The sequence below is a fragment of the Gavia stellata genome, chromosome 1, assembly GCF_030936135.1.
Source record: "Gavia stellata isolate bGavSte3 chromosome 1, bGavSte3.hap2, whole genome shotgun sequence".
Lineage (NCBI taxonomy): Eukaryota > Metazoa > Chordata > Aves > Gaviiformes > Gaviidae > Gavia > Gavia stellata.
The window spans coordinates 103209264-103226707 of record NC_082594.1 but is presented as its reverse complement, the minus strand read 5'-3'; the positions used below and the strand labels follow the sequence as shown (position 1 = coordinate 103226707).

The 17444-nt window shown below is 43.8% G+C and overlaps 1 protein-coding gene across 1 annotated transcript in view; it reads left to right on the top strand.

Annotated features, from left to right (window-relative positions):
* HUNK (hormonally up-regulated Neu-associated kinase) overlaps positions 1-17444 on the top strand; it is a 58454-nt gene that overhangs the window by 35973 nt on the left and 5037 nt on the right. The window contains exons 4-8 of the mRNA XM_059819679.1: positions 175-310; positions 2160-2287; positions 7842-7977; positions 12521-12689; positions 13661-13744. Coding sequence (XP_059675662.1) covers positions 175-310; positions 2160-2287; positions 7842-7977; positions 12521-12689; positions 13661-13744 — 653 coding nt within the window. The remainder of the gene's footprint in view (positions 1-174; positions 311-2159; positions 2288-7841; positions 7978-12520; positions 12690-13660; positions 13745-17444) is intronic.

The following is a 17444-nucleotide window of genomic DNA, read 5'->3' as shown; positions in this document are numbered from 1 at the left end:
CTTTAGCACCTCAGAGAAACAAATTATATAACATTTTTGCATGTGGATGATTTTTTGCTTAGGCAATTCATTGCTTAGCTTTTGGAAAAAAATGTGCTTTTTTTTTCCTTGTGTTCTAGCACAGTTTTACTGTATCTGTCTCTTTCATAACTCTTACTTCTGTGCCTTTCACAGACTTTGGATTGAGCAACTGTGCAGGCATCTTGGGTTATTCTGATCCATTCAGCACCCAGTGTGGGAGCCCAGCATATGCAGCCCCTGAACTTCTGGCAAGGAAAAAATACGGACCCAAAATAGACGTTTGGTCCATGTGAGTTACTTCTCTAGTTTATAATTGTTATTACTGTCATCGTTGTCCATTGCTCAAATGAGAAACATTATTCATGTATTTGGCTACTCTGAGGAAGAAAATCTGTTTAATTAGCATGAACTAAATTGCGCAGATATTTTGTCTGAAATAGATCTTTTATGTACCTGTATCTATATACACGCTAGAACATACAGCATAGAGAGACTGCAGTAAAGCGCAGCTGTTGTTTAGTGATGTTCAGCCATAGTAGAAGACGTGGCTCTGGCGCAAGAGGGCCAACAGCTTTTTTTGTTTTCCTCAAAGGATCCTCAAGCATTCACGTGGGTTCTGTGCACTATCTGCCGTCAACGTGATATTGAGTCAAGTCATCACTTTAAAAGCACGGTTGTTAAAGGGGAAATAAAAATAGCCAGAAAACTTGTGAGTCTTTGTGAGCTTACTAGTGTTCAGGCAAAAGAACAAACAGAAGTCCACGGTGCCAGAGGTAGAAGAAGCTACCATGACGTTTTGGAGTCAATGAATTTGTTTGCAGTACTGTTGTAGACTGTGCAACTCCCACTACCCTCCTGTTGGCCATGGACATGGTGTCGGTTATCCTTGTCAGTCCTGGAGAGGAGTTAGCTGAAATCAGTTGAGCTTTAGCTTTTGCTTTAGTATCAATAGATTTTCCCTCACCAAGTGGCGATAATAACATTTGTATAAATTTCAATGAAATAATGGTAATTCCAAAGTTGAAGTATTTGGAATGCTTGGAAAATGTGAAGTACTGTATAGTAGTATAGTAGTAGTATAGTAGTAGTATAGTAGTAGTATAAGCACTACTACTGCTAAGAAAGATTGGCCAGAGTTTATATATTAGACTAGGACCAAGGTCAAATTCATCTCTCAGTTTAACGTGGTGGGTCCCCTGTTGCACTTCAAGGCTCTTTAGAACTTCCTCTCCTGAAGCCTAATTTGCAGTCTGTCCTCCGAGGAGACCCACAGCTAAATCATTGTATGGCTACTGAATTTCTCACTCCAGCAGTGGGACATCCATCCACATCAAGGGTGAGAGCACCAGCCCTGAGGAACACAGGCAAACAGAACACAGTCATTCTTGTAAACCATTTAAATTTCTCCAGTAATAATGTCCTGCTCTTTTTTTTAATTTAAAAAAAAGAAAATGTGGTTAACTCCTACCCTTCCTCATAGCTGAACAAATTGTGTCTGTGATCATGGTTCATGATAGCACACCAGTTTAGTTTCTTTCTGCTCACATACATGTATTCAGCAGACTGGGGAAACAAATTCCCAAAAGTGAGAAATTCCACTCAAATTGAATTTAAAGCCCTTTTAAGAAAAAAAAGAACAAGAGTGCCCAACCCACTTTTCATTGCTGGCTTTGCTGGGTATAAACAAGCAGTAAGCTTTCTACTCTGAAAAATATAATTGTTCACACCTGATCTTTGGGCTGCACCAGAGACGATGGAGGTCACCTTTGGGCGCTGAACCAGGACCTGCGATGTCCCTGTTGGTACAAGCAGTCATTCCACACCCAGGGCACCACCAGGACAAGGCCTTCAAAAGCAGCATGTTTATGCAGCCTGAGGAGAGGCTTAATTGTGGTGTGGCATTTAGCTGAGGAGTTGCCTAAGAAAGAGCTGGGCTCGGTTCTGTGGCTCCCAGCTTATGTCCTACACATTGTGTGGCCCTCCGTGAGCAAACCTCTGGGAATTCTTGCCCAAATCTTGCCCAAATTGCCCAAAGAGAGCTTTTTTTTGGTCTTTTTTCATAGCTGTCAGACATTAAAGATGAAGTTTTCCCTTGTTCCTGATCATTTTGGTTTCTTTTCCACTATGTTTTATTTTAGTGGGGTGAACATGTACGCAATGTTGACTGGAACATTACCTTTTACCGTGGAGCCATTCAGCTTGAGAGCTTTATACCAGAAAATGGTGGACAAAGAAATGAACCCTTTTCCCACCCAGCTCTCTGCAGGTAATCAAGGGGATGTGCTGGGACCTGTTCAGATCCAGTCGGTCAGAACCATTGTGTTGAATTCTGGATTGTGAGTCAAGCTGCCAACATGGCACACTAATTGGGAAAAATACTCTTTTTTTATTTTAGCCTCCAAAAGATCTGTGGGAGTTGCTGTAGTATAACTCCTTTTGCTTTGACTTCTGTATTTAAGCTGGAAAAGCACCAAGTTGTGCTGAGTATGAGAGAGGAACAAATCTGTGAAAATCTATGAAATTGCTTTTGTAGAGTAGTTGGTCCGTTTTGCACGTTCAGAAGATTTTAGCGTAATGTATGGATGCATGAACAGATTATTTTGGATTAACAAATTCCTGGGCATTATCATGACTAAGGTTGAGTGATAAGCCACCTTGAATGACCTCACATTCATTATGGAATAGTGATATGCACACAGAAAGTTATTTTGGGACAGTGGCCTGTGATAACCTTTGTGTGTTGAGAAAATGCAAAATTGTTGATGTATTAGTATTAGAAATATTAATTCCTCCTTCAAAGTCATGTCACTAGGCAACAGAATAATTTTTCAGCTTACAGCAAGACTATTGTCAGCATTTGGAACAAACTCTGTTTTGTAGTTGGGTTTTATTTTTGTATGCTGAATTTGTTGTTCATGGAGAGCTTCTGTTGTCCTTATCTGGCAGCCGGTTTACAAGGGACATTCAATAAAAATTAGAAGATTGCAAACAGAAAAAGGGTAACAGCATACATTTTCACTCGGTACACTAAGGATGGCAACCACTGTCATGGGGGATAAGAGAAAGCCTTTGGAAGTTGTGTCACAAGATGAATTCTCCAAGTAGAGACTTACCTGCATATGGAAGAAGTAGGTAGTTAAGGGTTTTCTCACACAGATTATCTGTGGATCAAGCAGAGTATGTTGTTCCTTGTTCACTCAGCATCGGTATGAAGTACGCTTTTCCTGCCAGCAGTTCATATTGCTGGCATGTTTTAAACTGGTAGGTTTACAAGTGACCTGGGATGCTGCAAGTCTTGCTGTCTATTTGATGCAATTAGAGTGTTCGTTATTTCCATTCTGGAGACTTCCCGTTAGGATTCAGTTGCACAAAATGGCTATTTTAATGTTCTAGCACACAGTCTAAAGCCCCACTGAGTAAATGAAAAGAAAGATTATACTGACTGCTTTGTGCTGTACTGATCTATGTGCCAAATCCTGCATCAATTGCAAAGTTAGTCTTGAATTCAGGGACTTGCATATCATAGTAAACATTTTCCATGGCAAAAAATTTACCAAACTTACCTCACAGAGTGAGGCTTTTACCAATAAAGAGCAGTTATATGATGGCTGTCTAGTGTCCTTGGACCAATGGACTGTTTCGCCAATCATGGTTTTCTTTCAATCATCTTTAAGTGGGAGATTTCACTGACTTCACGGGGACAACTCATGTGTTAAAGGCTGAATCCACCCACAAAAGGCCTGTAGAAGACCAGACCTTGGGTAGAAAAAAAGATAATGTTATTTTTGACAGGTTTGATTTTATTGTTTCATTTATCCTACCATTTTATAATGAAGATCAAATTTTCTTGCAAATGCGTCTCTGTAGCATTTGTAGCTCACTGACACTATGGTCTCTAATGAAAACGGTATTTTGTTTATCCTGTGAGAACTGTAGCAGCCTGAACTTTCAGAGGTGATGGAAAATTAATGGAATAGATTTAAACACGTTAACCTTTACTCACTGTGAACAAAGGTACGCATCAGTTCTTGATCTAAGTCAGCAGCCTTGCGCGTTCATTGACATGGCAAACTGTAATTTAAGATGACATTTGTTCTTGCCGCGGTTAGGCTTTGGGTCAGTAGGTAGAAACTCCTCTCCTTTGCTCTGCACATTGTTGTTTTTGTAACTTCTTAGGTTTATGGATCTTTTTCTTTAATCGTGTTTTCTTTTTCTGTAAATTCACATATAGGTATTTTTTGCAGGAGTCTGTTGCTTGTTCAGTACATTGCCTTTCAATATTTAATTTCACATTTAAAGAACACACAGTCCCATCGTAGAAGTAGCCAGTCTTATCACTAAGGAAGAGTGTCTTTTATTTGTATTAGTTAAAATGTTGGGTGACTGTGAGCACCCAAAGCAACTGTGTAGCAACAGGGAAAATTTGGAGTTAGTGTTTGATTTTCCCATTTAGGAAACAATTTTTCATTAAGCTTCTTAAACAACACAGCTATCTGATTATTGATTTTAGATGAGCAGAGTCCAGTTGTTCAGGAAGTTGGAATTCACCTTTGCACACATTCCTTTTTTATCCTCAGTTTACCACTTCTGTGTGTTCATGGTCTTCCTTCTGGAGTAGAGAAATGAAGCAGAGACGAGAAGAAAAGCCATTGTCTATCTGTGCCTGTAATTTGGAGGAAGGATTTTATGAGGTGGAGCTCACTCGTGGCTTGTGAAATGACCTCATTGCATTTTCTCCGGTCGGTTTTCTAAGCAACACCTGTACACTTAATTTCAACCAGGCACACCCTCACAGTGTGAGCAAGACACTAAGTTGGTTTCTTTCATGAAAAAGAACATGAAGGCGGCAGAGGTCTTGTAATCCCCGCTGAAGCGCTCTTCGTTTCTGGTCGTCCCTGAGCTCAGTATGCTCAAGGAAGTTGAGAGAGAAATGTAGTTTCTCATGATGCTGGTCTCTCATGTGTCAAAAAAGGAAAGTTTGCCCCAAAATTACACCATGGGGACAAAATTCCACCGAGTGCAGGTCACTGGCTAACCAGATTAGTGCTGTCCTCGAGTTCCTGGTACAGAGGCCTCAGGTAGTGATGCCCTGGGGGGTGGTTCACAGCGCCCTTTGTTTGCCAGCCTACTTGCTGCAGCAGGAAGAATGGCTTCAGGTGCAGTGGGTCCAAAAATCGATTGGGCAGCTTCATGTTTGCTTCCTGGGGGATTAATGTTTCCGTCCCACAGCCGTGGGGCCAACTGGAAAAGGCTTCTCTCCTCCCCGTACCGTCTGATAGCTCAAATCGGCCAAGGTGCTGTTACTCATCTCCTCCATGTCAGCCGGGTCTGGCAGGCCAGGGAGCCTCCCGGGGAAAAGTCTTCTCTCCAGAATTAGTTTCTCCCAGTCTGGATCCATTGATCTTTGTGGTGCTTCACAAGCCTCATTTAATTAGTTTGCCTTTTGCCCAGGGGAAAAAAAAAAAACAAACCAAAAACCCGACTTTTTAAGGAGATGTTAGCTGATTTGGTGACCAAGGGTGGTGGTGTTGGGGGGGCAGTGCGTGTTGGGTTGGGAAAGGGTTATTTACTTTGCTCTGAACCCGTGGGATGGATGTGGTTTCTGAGACAGGGGAAGTACTGGAGAGAGAGGAGATCAAATGGAAGAACAAGGGGTTTGTTGTTTGCCATAACGGGGTGGTCTGTGCCCGAGAGGCATGCTAGGGGGGCACTGGGGGCATGCAGAGAGCAGTCATAGCATCAGCTTCCAGCAGGTTTATGAACTTGGATGTGGGCTTTTCCTGCTGTTGCCGCAATATTGCTGTCATAGGAAAAAACCAAAAATGCTGAGAAAGATTTAAAGTATCTTACATAAATTAGCAATTTATGAAGACAGACCTTAGAAAAAACCCGGCTGATGCCTAGCAGAACCAGTAAATACATAATCATAACTCTCTCTTCCACATATAAACTTCGTGACCGCAGGTCTGCATTGAAATGGATAGCCTCTCAGGGCCCTCTCCAGCTGATACTTGATTTTTGCAGGATGTTGAACGCAGAGGTTACCCAAGGTGTTAGGACTTGGCACCTATCGGGTCTAACCCTGATTTATTTGAGGAGAAACCATCTTCCTCATCCGCTGCCCTGCCCTGGCACGTCGGCCCAGCCACCCTGTCCCATACTGTGGTGGGGCATGATGCGGGTGGGCTTGGGGAGATAAAAATGCTTGGGAGGACAGCCAGGAAAACACGGGGGAGGGCAGCAGTCTCATAGAGGAGAACCTGTGAAGGGCAGTGGCGCTGTGCCTAGGTTGATGTTTATGCCGTTTTCAGTTGAGGACATCGTGGCCTCACCAGCAAGCATATTATTCTCCTTAAATTGCATGTGGGAACAGGATTCACAAGGGTTTCACTGTACTGATGGTGGAGAAGACTGTTGTGCTGCTCTGCTTCAGAGTAGGGGATGGTGTGGTGCTGAGTGAGCTTGCTGTGGTGGTGAGACCAAACAAATGCCTGTAAAGCTGAATGGGAGGACTGGCTCATAATTTTGCAGTTTTCTAGCACTGAGGTGTTAGCACATCCAGTTTGATTTGCTTTGTAATGCAAGCCTTTAAGGGGTTTGGTTTGCCCGCAGTGAGCTGAAGCAGCTGTGTTGGCAAGGCTGTACTGCTGCTTACCCAGAAGACACATCCCAGAGGACACCATCCTGTGCCACAGTGGTCCTGTGCTGCCACTGCACGAGGTATCTGCTGTAGTAGGGAGACGAGTAGACACGACATGCTCAGGAGAGCATAGGAGGGGAACCACAGTTCTGCTGTGGGAGGAGGTGGAAAAAAGCCCCCAAGGTCCTGTCCATCTGACCTGGAGAAAACTGTGCCGCAGCCATCACTTCTGCCTCTTGCTTGCCGTTGACTTCATTTGGGACTCATTTGGCATCGTCTCACTTGACTATCTCCTCTACAAAATCATTCCTATCTTGGCTTTCCCAGAATTTCATGCAGGGAATTGTAGAGGATTTAGTTATCTCTTTACTATCTTGTAGCCGATAAACTGAATAATATAATAATAAACATGATAATTTAAGGAATAAAGACCAGACCTAGTTAAAACAGAGTTTATTTTCAGCTCAGATATGCACTTCTTGTGAGTCTTTGTGCAAATCACTTGATTTCATTGCTCCTAACCATATAAGAAACACGTGACTTAAAAATATCCGAAAAGTGCTTTTGAGGGTTTTTGCAAGAAACTCCCAAGGGATGGCTGAATGTCACTGAACACTGAAGGTTCAGTATCTGAAAACAGAATGAAGCCTATTAATTTTACTGTGCTGTTTTAATTTAGCTAAAACCTTTTGCAACTGGTTGTAGGTTGGATGGAAGCCAGGAGAGAATTTGTCCTTATAATGTCAAAGGAAGCCCAATTCTCCGTGTCTTCCCTCCCAGCTTTGCATCCCTCTCCTCCACTCACCTCCAGTCCGTCTCCTTCTATTTTAAACACAGATTGAGTGATATGCCTCTGACCTGACTCCAGCCTCTTGTCCTCATACAAAGACTAAGTTTTGGCTAACCTGCTCAGAAACTTCAAACAAGCTCTGAAACAAAAGGCATTTTTTCTTCTCTGCTTTATGACTCTATAAATCATTGTGACTATAAATCATTGTTTATTTTACTTACTAATCCCTTATCAGGTTTTCCTTTTTCTCAAGGACGTTAGAGCATACCATAAGGAAAGCATTCCTTTTTAGTATACTCTTGGTCAGGCTACACACCTGTAGTAACTCAACTACTGTGTTAAGTCATAAAGCATATGACACAGCTGTTGTTTTTCCTGATTTCTTTGCAGCGGCCATAAACTTTCTACGATCTCTACTAGAGCCAGATCCTGCAAAGAGACCAAACATCCAGCAGGCGCTTGCAAATCGATGGCTTAATGAGAATTACCCTGGGAGAGCACCGCCTAATGTCACATATCCAAACAGGTACTGTGCGAAAGCGTGGAGAAAGCCTGCCAGGATGTAGATACATTAAAATGTAAATGACTCTGATGTTGCAGTTTCATTCCTTGTGTGACAGCATCCCACTGCATTTTCTGGGATTGCTTTTGTGACTCTGTCCTAAAAGTTGTTAGGACTGGCCATTTAATACGTGTTGCTTAAAATGGTCAAAAACAATACCTTGAATTAGAAGCTGGCATCTGATGCATTATTTGCAGGGTGGTCTTGGGTGCAGATCATATGATTAATTGACTCCAGACCTCGGAATGGGTATGAGTGATCAGTTCTGATCTTCTCCTTGTTTGTCAGTAAAAGCCAAGCTACTTTTCCAGTGAAGGCTATGCCTGTTTGTGATACATACGTGAGGTTCTGTGGATTAGGTAGATACGCAAACCGTGGTGAGAAAGGTCAGAGTTAAATGATCTTGCTTTGTTGGTTGTGGATCTTGAATACCTGTGCAATGCTGAATGCATGACTAAATGCAAACAGAGAACAAATTTCATGGCCAGTCAAACATCCATCTAGGGAAAAAGAAAAAGAAAGAAAGATACTTGTGGTCCACTGTCGTTAGAAATATTCTTGCTTGACTTTAAACATCTGCAGTGTAGAGTCAACACGAGCCAGCCAGCCTGGGCTCTTGTTACCGTCAATGGAGAGAAATAAGGCCACTTTTTACAGAATGATTCATCTGACTTCTTTTTGATTCTGCAATAGGATGACTTTGTGCCCAGGAGATTGGAGTTCCTCTTCAGTGACAGTAAATGGAGCCTCAGGCAACTCACTTAGAAATATATGTCTACATTTGATCAGATAAAACCTCCTTCCTGCATCAAAGCCCTCCAGCTGTGTCTCATACACAATCTAGTACCTGCAGAGGATTCACTGTAGGAGTTACTAGCTTGCAGGCCAAGGTCCTAAGTAACACTGAGGCAATGACAGCAACTTAAAGCCTAATTTTGGTGCTTAAAATTTGATAGTTCCCCAAAATTTCTCTCAGAACTTGCTAAGAGGAGAGTCCCTAAGTGAAAATCCTAACTTCCCCTCTACAGTTTACTCAGTAGCCAGATACCAGATGTAGCATATGCCTGGAGTCTGAACATCTGAACCACTGTCCTCCACCCAAAAATGATTTGGTGTTCACCAGCCAGGCCATCTCTTTGTGTCAGTGCCCTGAAGGACTCGGTCCCATAGGCATGTTCAAGCCATGCGTACAGCCAGCCTTCAGCATTCAGCCCAGGTCACAGCTTTGCTGGTAAGAGTGCCTCCCACCCATCTTCCCCTCTGCTTCCCCACTAGCCAGATGAACAGGGTATGTTTCAGAGCCCTGGGTCCAACCGCTGTGGGGCTGAGAGGCACCTGCAGCACCCTTCTTACTGCTGAAGCAGGTGACGAGTGCTGCCACTGCTTGATCATGCTGAGACCTGGGCACGGGAAATCAGTCTGAGCCCTGAATCTCGGGACAGCCTTTAGGAGTTTTTGGATACCTTGCCCTTTGACGTTGCTGTTGGCTGGCTTATGGGTCGCAGCCTGCACAGTTCTGGCTCCTACCTCAATCACCTCCCTTTTCCTTCTGCATTGACAGGCAATGGAGGTGCCCTAATTTAGCAGCAGGCATTTCCCTTCCAGAGGGAGCATGTTAACTTTCAAGTACTGCATTGTGGAGAATCCCTGTGACTATGCCTTTCTTTGACTTGAGGAAAATAACAGGTCTCCTGCTCTCAAAATATGGTTGGATAGACGTTGAGCAGCTTAGATGCCTGGAGGCATCACTAGAGCCATCCACTGAAACGGGAAGGGCAAATGTGAGGCCAGCTGCCTGAAATCCCCAGACCTACGTGGACAGAATATAAAGATGTCCCCTTCGAACAATTGTTTCTCAAGGAATAAGAATGAGAACAGGCAGACGCAGTATCTCGACGTTACTGCCCCAAATTTAAGGGCAGTTGAGTTAATTTGCATAGTATGCTGTCCAACCAAAGGAAATGTGAGTTTCCATGGTGCATTGGACTGTACTGAAGTATGGTACATATGAACATTGTATGGTAAAGAAAGGGAAAACAAGTGTAAACTGAATGAGTCATTAAGCTAATGAAATCACTGTCATAATGAGTCTAATCAATCTACTAAACGTGGCATCTGTTAAGTGAATGTAAGTGTAACTGAGAGCTGTATGGGTAATTTAATTCTTTTGCCATGTGCGTCTTATGTGCAGAAAAGAGGAAAAAAGAAAGAAATATGGCTTGAATGTGCTTTCACAATTCTTTTTTATTTGTAGGTACATTTTCATGCCTCTATTTTTGACTTCTTAGCTTGCAGTTGTCAGGCTTTAGTCAGGTTGTGGCGGAAGCATCCCTTCTAAAGTCTGCTCACTGGTGCAGTTAGGTAGGTGACTTACAAAAGAGGCTGGCCTCTATTAGAATAGCTGTGTAATGCTCTTTATTTATGGAGTGCCCATTAATAATTCCCTCCTAAAGGCAAGCAAATCAAATGGAAGAACAGAAGAAAAAGCAGCGCCCAACTGTAGAGAGGGCATATGTTTGCTCATGCATATAAGCATATATGGTGATGATAATAATCCTTTCCTATTATAAGCACTTTTAAAGGGAACATCAATGTGGAATGCTATGCTTTGCTATTGGAAAAAAAAGTTACTTTTTTTCTTTCTTTCTCATTGCACTGCTTTTCTCATCATTTGGTCTGAAAACAAGAGAAAAGTAGATACTCCTTCTATCCACACCCAGGTTTTATGTGAAGCTGTAAAGGATAAAAGTCATACATATTTGTTCTTTCACTTCATTTTTGGATAGTATTTCTTTAGTATAATTAGTGTATGCCCCAAGCTTGACCTACCTAGAATTTGTCATACTGGAGCCTTACAGGGTAAATACTCTGCAAAGTTTGTAATATTTAAAGACATGGCTAGACTCCTTTTGAGTTTGCCTCAGAAAGTACCACTAGAGTCAGCTTCGACAAAGTTTCTCCAAGTTTTTGTTAGTGTGCAGATGTGGGTAAGATGTGTTGAAATAGTTATGAAAAATCCACCACTGAATTTGCAAGGAATCACTTCCTCTCATAATCATACTTTTTATAACACAAGCAAGAAGCCTTGTTATGTTCTTGCAGTGCTCTTCCACCATTTTGGGGGTAACACCCGTTGTTCTCAAGACAGGAACATGGTCGGAAAGGGGAGAACATGGATATAAGGTGGAAGAATGGCAGAAACTGCATTTCCAGGAGAATATTCTCTCAGGCTTTTTATAAGCTTGCTTTTATTAAAGAAATTCCCTGAAGGCAAGCAAAAATTTCCCAAAGTTGCTTGAATTTCTTTTGCTGTCCAGATGCTTTAATGTGCAATGGCCAAGATAAGTTTTGCTTTTGAACTTAAAATAACCCAACCCCAAGCATTCCTTAGCTGCAGAACGAATGTTAATAAGCACGCCGAATAAAGGAAAAGAGTTATTTGAGATTTTCCAGACTGTGTTTTATATCTTGTCTAAGTCCTCTATGTCAGACCCAGACTGCTGTCCGGGCATTCCTCACATCACCGGTGCACAAGACAGGGGGACAGCAGGGCAGGAGTGGGAAGAGTGGAGAATGATCCTTTTGAAGGGGGAAGGCAGGCTGTAAAAAAACCCCACAACCCAAGCTCCCTTAAGTTGACTTATCCAAGTATTAGGCTTGATATTAGGAGCAAGGAATATCCTTGAGAAACCAAACAAAACCCAGCGTTTCTTTGGAGATGGATGGGAGTTGACGGGCGCATCTGGGAAGCTGGCCAGCGCATTTAGACGTCTAAATAGGAGCAGAGTTCTTTGGAAAATCTGGTTTTAGACTTAGACTGAGAAGATGCTTTGCCATTTCCACAAGGCTGCTATACTCCATTTCTCGCCTTGGCTGAGTCTGTTACAGACTTTACAAGACAGCCCATGCATAAACATGTGTTGTACTTGTGCTTTTAACTGACATGAGTATAGCAGTAGTTTTACCATTTTGAGAGCTGCTGTAATAACCCTACCTGTACATCCCTTTTCTCCAGGGTGAAATTCTCTAGCTACTTAGTGCATGAACATCGTGCAACAGGTAAGGGGTGAAGCTGAACGCTGTGGTATTGGATCACGAGAAAAGGGTCATTTCAGAAAGCAAAACATAGCTACCTGAGCTGGATTTTACCTTTTTTCCTTCAAAACCAGCCGGATGATCTTGACAGTCTTCACCGATCAGATGTAGGGTAACAAACAGCATCATCCTGAGCATCACGGTGCCATTTCAGGTCAGGGTAGGACATGAGGTCCCTCTGACTTGGTGGGAAGAGTGCTGTTCATTCAGCTATCATGGCTTCCTGTGGTGCCCACGATTCCCAAATGGTCTGTCCTTCTTGTGCCTGCTCATGAGAGAAGACAGCGAATCACACCCACGTTACTGAGCCTTTCAGGCCTCTTCTTTATGGTCTGCCACGTCCCCCATGGCTGGCAATGCTCTGTCCCTGGGAGGACGGTACGAATGGCGTGCTCTGATTCTCTCTGTGCAGGATTCACCTTGAAGACCTCAGCCAAAGCGTGCTGCTCCATATGACCGAGAAGCTCGGCTACAAGAACAGCGATGTCATCAACACTGTGCTCTCAAACAGAGCAAGTCACACGCTTGCCATCTACTTTCTACTTAATAAGAAACTGGAGCGCTACTTGGCAAGCCTTAGGGTAAGTACTGCTTGAAGCCAATTCTTTGGACAAGCAGGTGAGGAGGGTAAAAAAGTGCTAAAGTTTCCCTGCTTGCCGGCATTTGATCTCAAGGCTTTACCTGAGGTGGGTTTTTTCCTAATTTTCTAGCAGTAACCATGAAGGGGAAGTATTCCTCACAAACTAATAACATTATTTCAGATAAGAATTCCCCAGGTTGCAGAGATAATTGCTGATAGACTTTACATCTCAGGAGTCCATGTTTCCATGAGAGATCCCCTCCAGCTAGGCAGTTACCCTTTAGAAAGCAAACTGTTGCCATGCAGAGCATTACTTGTGACTTGTGACGTACTGTGTCCATATGTTGAGATAATTCTGCCTCTTGAAATATCAATAACACAATGTAATTTGATTCAGAAAATCAAGAGGAAGCTTAAGAGCTATTAAGATGTTATTTAGCTTTTAAGTGAAAACTTAGCTGAAATTTTTGCATGAGAAATAACATGAATATGAAGTCTCCTAATCTCCTGCTGACCTTCCTGGCCCGGGAGTGTTGGCTTGGGGGTCAGAAATCCTGCTGACGGGTTTGCACAGCAGCTTTCTCTGGGGCAGGAGTCTGCTGCCACATGTCACCCTTCCTTGTACATCCAGGGGAGCTGCGCTCGCTAGCCACGTTTTGTGTGGTACTTGCTGGAGTGCTAGGATGGGCACAACACACAAAGAGAAGCTGCACGCTCTATTCCCTTGGCCTCTCCACATAGCTTAGCTGCCTGTGGGTCTGGTGAGGAGTGTTAACTAGTTGAGGGTCTGTTGGCTCCTACATGATGCCATGAATGATATTTAAAATGTAATGGATGAAATTCACCATCTCTGTAAGTGAATTCAACTCCACTGATGGCCAAGTGTGGATACGGTCCATTAAGCAGTAATTAAACGTTAGTTTTCTCTAATTGTCTTACATACTACACTTTTCTGTGCCTCTCTCTCCACAGAAGTCTGAAGGCCAGGACAATATTTGCCACAAGAACCAACTATACCAGATAGAAAAATACAAGGCAAATAAAGATTCCTATGAGGTAAGGCTCATTAAAGCTCATTAAGGTACTTGGAAAGCATACTGAATTTGAGGATCCCTGGTGATTGTGATTAAGGCAATGGGTGGACCCGTGGAGAAAAAAAAAGACCTGTGGTCTTGCCTGTGCAGGACAAATAATTCCCTCAATTTCTTTTTGAAGGAACAAATAGCAACTCCTTAGGGTGGAAGTGTAAAGGTGACTTCAAGCTTTTATGAAGAAAATAAAAGTTTTAAATGCTCTGTTTAGTAAAATAATACAAGCTTCCTTAGGGGGCTCCGTAGTTTCAATTCTGGGGTGCAAGTTGCTGGTGCTGTAAGAAGACCATAACTATGTAGCCTTGAGTCTCAAGACCTTGGTGGTGTAGGGCAGAGAGCTCAGTGACAGCCAGGGTGACCCTCCCTGGTCACCTGGTGCTCCTGGTGTCCTGGGCCAACCCTGGCTTGACTACCAGGAACGGTGAAACTGATTAGCACAAAACTCTGCCCAGGTTAGTATTTTTTGCTTCTTAGCAGAAGTGATGCAGAACTAGCCCACTGCATCATGAGGGACTGCCCTTGGCCAGAGAAAGGATTTAACCAGGTTACCTTTTGCTCTGTCGGTCTCCAGTCTTTTTTGCCTGCAAGTAGAGAAGGTAGCTTGTATTAGAAGAATACGTATCAGATAGCAGGAGTCTTCTCATGGCTGGATTTTTATTCCCTGTCTGATTCTTTGCCAAGCACTGAAATTACAAGAGTAATGTGAGCTGTGCAAGTCTTACCTACCAACACAAAGACCAGTATTCCTGAAGAGTGTACCTATTTCAAAAGCTACTCTTCAGCACCGGATTGATGATCTAATCGCAGGGGCAGGTTTGTATCATGGCTGGGTTTGTGTTTTTTTAAAGACTGCTTGCCAGACAAGCTGAACTGCAAGCTAGATGGAAATACCAGGGCAAAGTACTTACCATTCTTTTCTTACATAAATCAAAAACCACCTTACTTAAAATACATCAGCAGTGGGTAGACTCAATGAACACAGTATTTCAAAATGCGCTTTTGGCAGCCTACTCCAAGCTGTTGCAGGGCAACCTTCCCCTGGCAACACAGGCAGGTACCTGGAGGTGAACGCTGCAGGTGTCGCATGGTGCATCCTTGATTCTCTCTGGGCGAGCTTCTGCCAGCTGCTGGTGTCCCTTCTCTGTGCAGTGACGGAGAGCTGCGGGTGTGCTCTGCCTGCCACCCAGGCGTTAGCTTACAGCTCCTGCATACCTACCCCGTGCAGGGGAGTTTGTAGCAAGGCCTGCCTGTGCACTGGCGCATAGCCGAGAGAAAATGCGTGGTCTGCTTTGGTGGTGGTCCTGAAATCCCCACACCCCTAGAAGGGAACTGGTGTTTGACTTCCATAAGGATAATTGAAAACTGATGGTAGTGCCACTGTATGACCACAGTTTTGTTTGTAGGCATGCTTAGGGATAAAGGCTCCCTCCAAAGCCTCTCCTGCACTCGGAGTTAATCCCAGTGTAGCTATTTAGAGGATGAGGGGGTGTCATTTCTTTCTTGAAATAGTTAGCTTGCTGCAGTCACAGTGCAGACACTGTGATAATCATACAGTATATTCTCTTTCTGCATGGGCATAGCTGAGTATAAAGCATGTTTTATATCACTTTAGCTGTATTTACACAAGGGGATAGTGTTACCCTTACTGTACCAGGACAGTTACAGCAGCACAGGTGGTTGAATGCAGACCCTGACAGGCTACTGCCATTTGTAACTATGGCAGACATCTCTCCTAAAATGCCTCCATGTGGATGGGAAGAGAGCCCTGGTAGTGTCTAGCTCGTGCCACTGGGATCACTGGGTGCCACCGGGACTCAGTGGTAGGGATTTTGTAAGCTCAGGCAGGTTCATGACCTGCAGATAGAGTCCCCTCATCACCCCCCATTTCCAGAGGGGAACTGGGAGGCGCTGGTCCCTATGCAAGACACTGCGTGGAGAGCATTGAGGTGCGTTGCCATGGGAATAGCAGGGAGAGAGCTGGTCAGCTGCAGCTTCAGCAGCCGGCTGAATCTCTTCCACCTCACTCCAGCGATGTGCAATAAGGACTTTGCCTCGGCCGGGGGCTGCCTGCCAGCAGCACTGCCTGTTGCTGGGGCAGGCAGCAGGGCATGTGGGCAGTGGTCATGCCCAGCCCCTCTTCTCTATTAGGTTTCCTAACCTGGTGTGGTGGGATCAGTGCGCCAGGGCTGAGGGTGCTGAGAGCTGCTGTCAGCGCTAAGTAACCAGGCTGTTTGGCAGGCTGATTTCATGTTAGTGCTCAGGGTAGATGGGCAGCACAGGGAGGAGGGAGAGAGGCAGCCGTCTGCCTCTCTCTCTCCATCTCTCTTGTTTTGTTGGAGACGCCTCAGGTGATGAGCGGTCTTCCCTGCAGCATATCCAGGGGACCAGCGCTGGGGATACTTGCATTCCACAGGGTAAACAGTGGGCTCAGACTCGGGGAATTTGCAATTTTTAAGAACTTGTGTCATTGTCCTATCACTATTTTAGACATGGTCAAGGCAAATACCCTTTATCTTCCTTTCAAATCCGTTGCTGGGACTAAGAGTAGGTTCCCGGGTCGAGGTCAGGACAGGAAATAGCAGAGGATGATGTAATGCCAAACCTATTCAAGTATAACATACCGGTACAACTCCTGCATTGTGTGACAGCAAGCCATTACGTGGTTGCGCACAGTACAGTGAAAAGCGAACTTTTATAACTCCCCTGAAGGAAATCTTCTTTTAAAATATAATAATATGTGGCACCTTGGGAGTTTAGGATTTTGGTCATTTCCCCTTCAACAACCATCGTCTAACAGGAACAATCTTAGTAAATTTTAAAAATACTTAGAAGACTAGTTACAACGTTCATCCAGGGTAAAGTAATTCATTGCTAACACTGGATATGTGAATTTTCTTTTTGGGGGGGGCTTTAATTGTACAGTATGGCTGTATTACTGCTGCTTGGAAAACATTACAGCAGTGTGAAGGCAAAGTCGGGAGCACTTGGCAGGTGAGGAGCTGCAGCTTGGCTCTTGCACCATTAAGTTAAAAATATTGCAGCATTGAAACGTCCTGCATTCTGACAGATGCTGCAGCAACTGACATGCATATTGTTTCCTCACCTATCCAAAATAGCAGAAAGCCACTAACAATCTTGATCAGCTCCTTTAGGTTACCACTTGGTCTCATCCTCACAAGTACCTTTAAAAAAAGTTACTCAGTAGAGCCCAGTCTCTGCTGAACTTGGCAGCAGAGTTTCAGAGCCTTGAGAGGAAAAATAGTGTGGTGGGCTCAAAATTAACTGTACAGCTCCCACTGAGTCTATTGTCACCAGATGTTATTCACACAGCATTATTATTATTATTGTTGCTATTGTTGTTATTACTGTTGTTATTACTTCATCGTCATCAGTTGTGACTGTGCTTGCCAAGATAGTGCCTGGGCCCGATCAGATGTTGCGTTGTTCCAAGGACAGCACGGGCAGGGAGGAATAAATGCTTGGTGCCGGAGGTGTTTGCAGCCTCTAAAGCGAGGGGAAAGACATCAGGTGGACAAAGAGGTATTACGTAAGCAAAGTGATGACGACTCCATAATGCATTGGTTTGTTTCTGTGGAAGGGTTAGCCAGCTTTAGCTAGCTAAAGGGAAAGAAATTGGAGAGGATAAGGGACTGATGGAGAGAAGG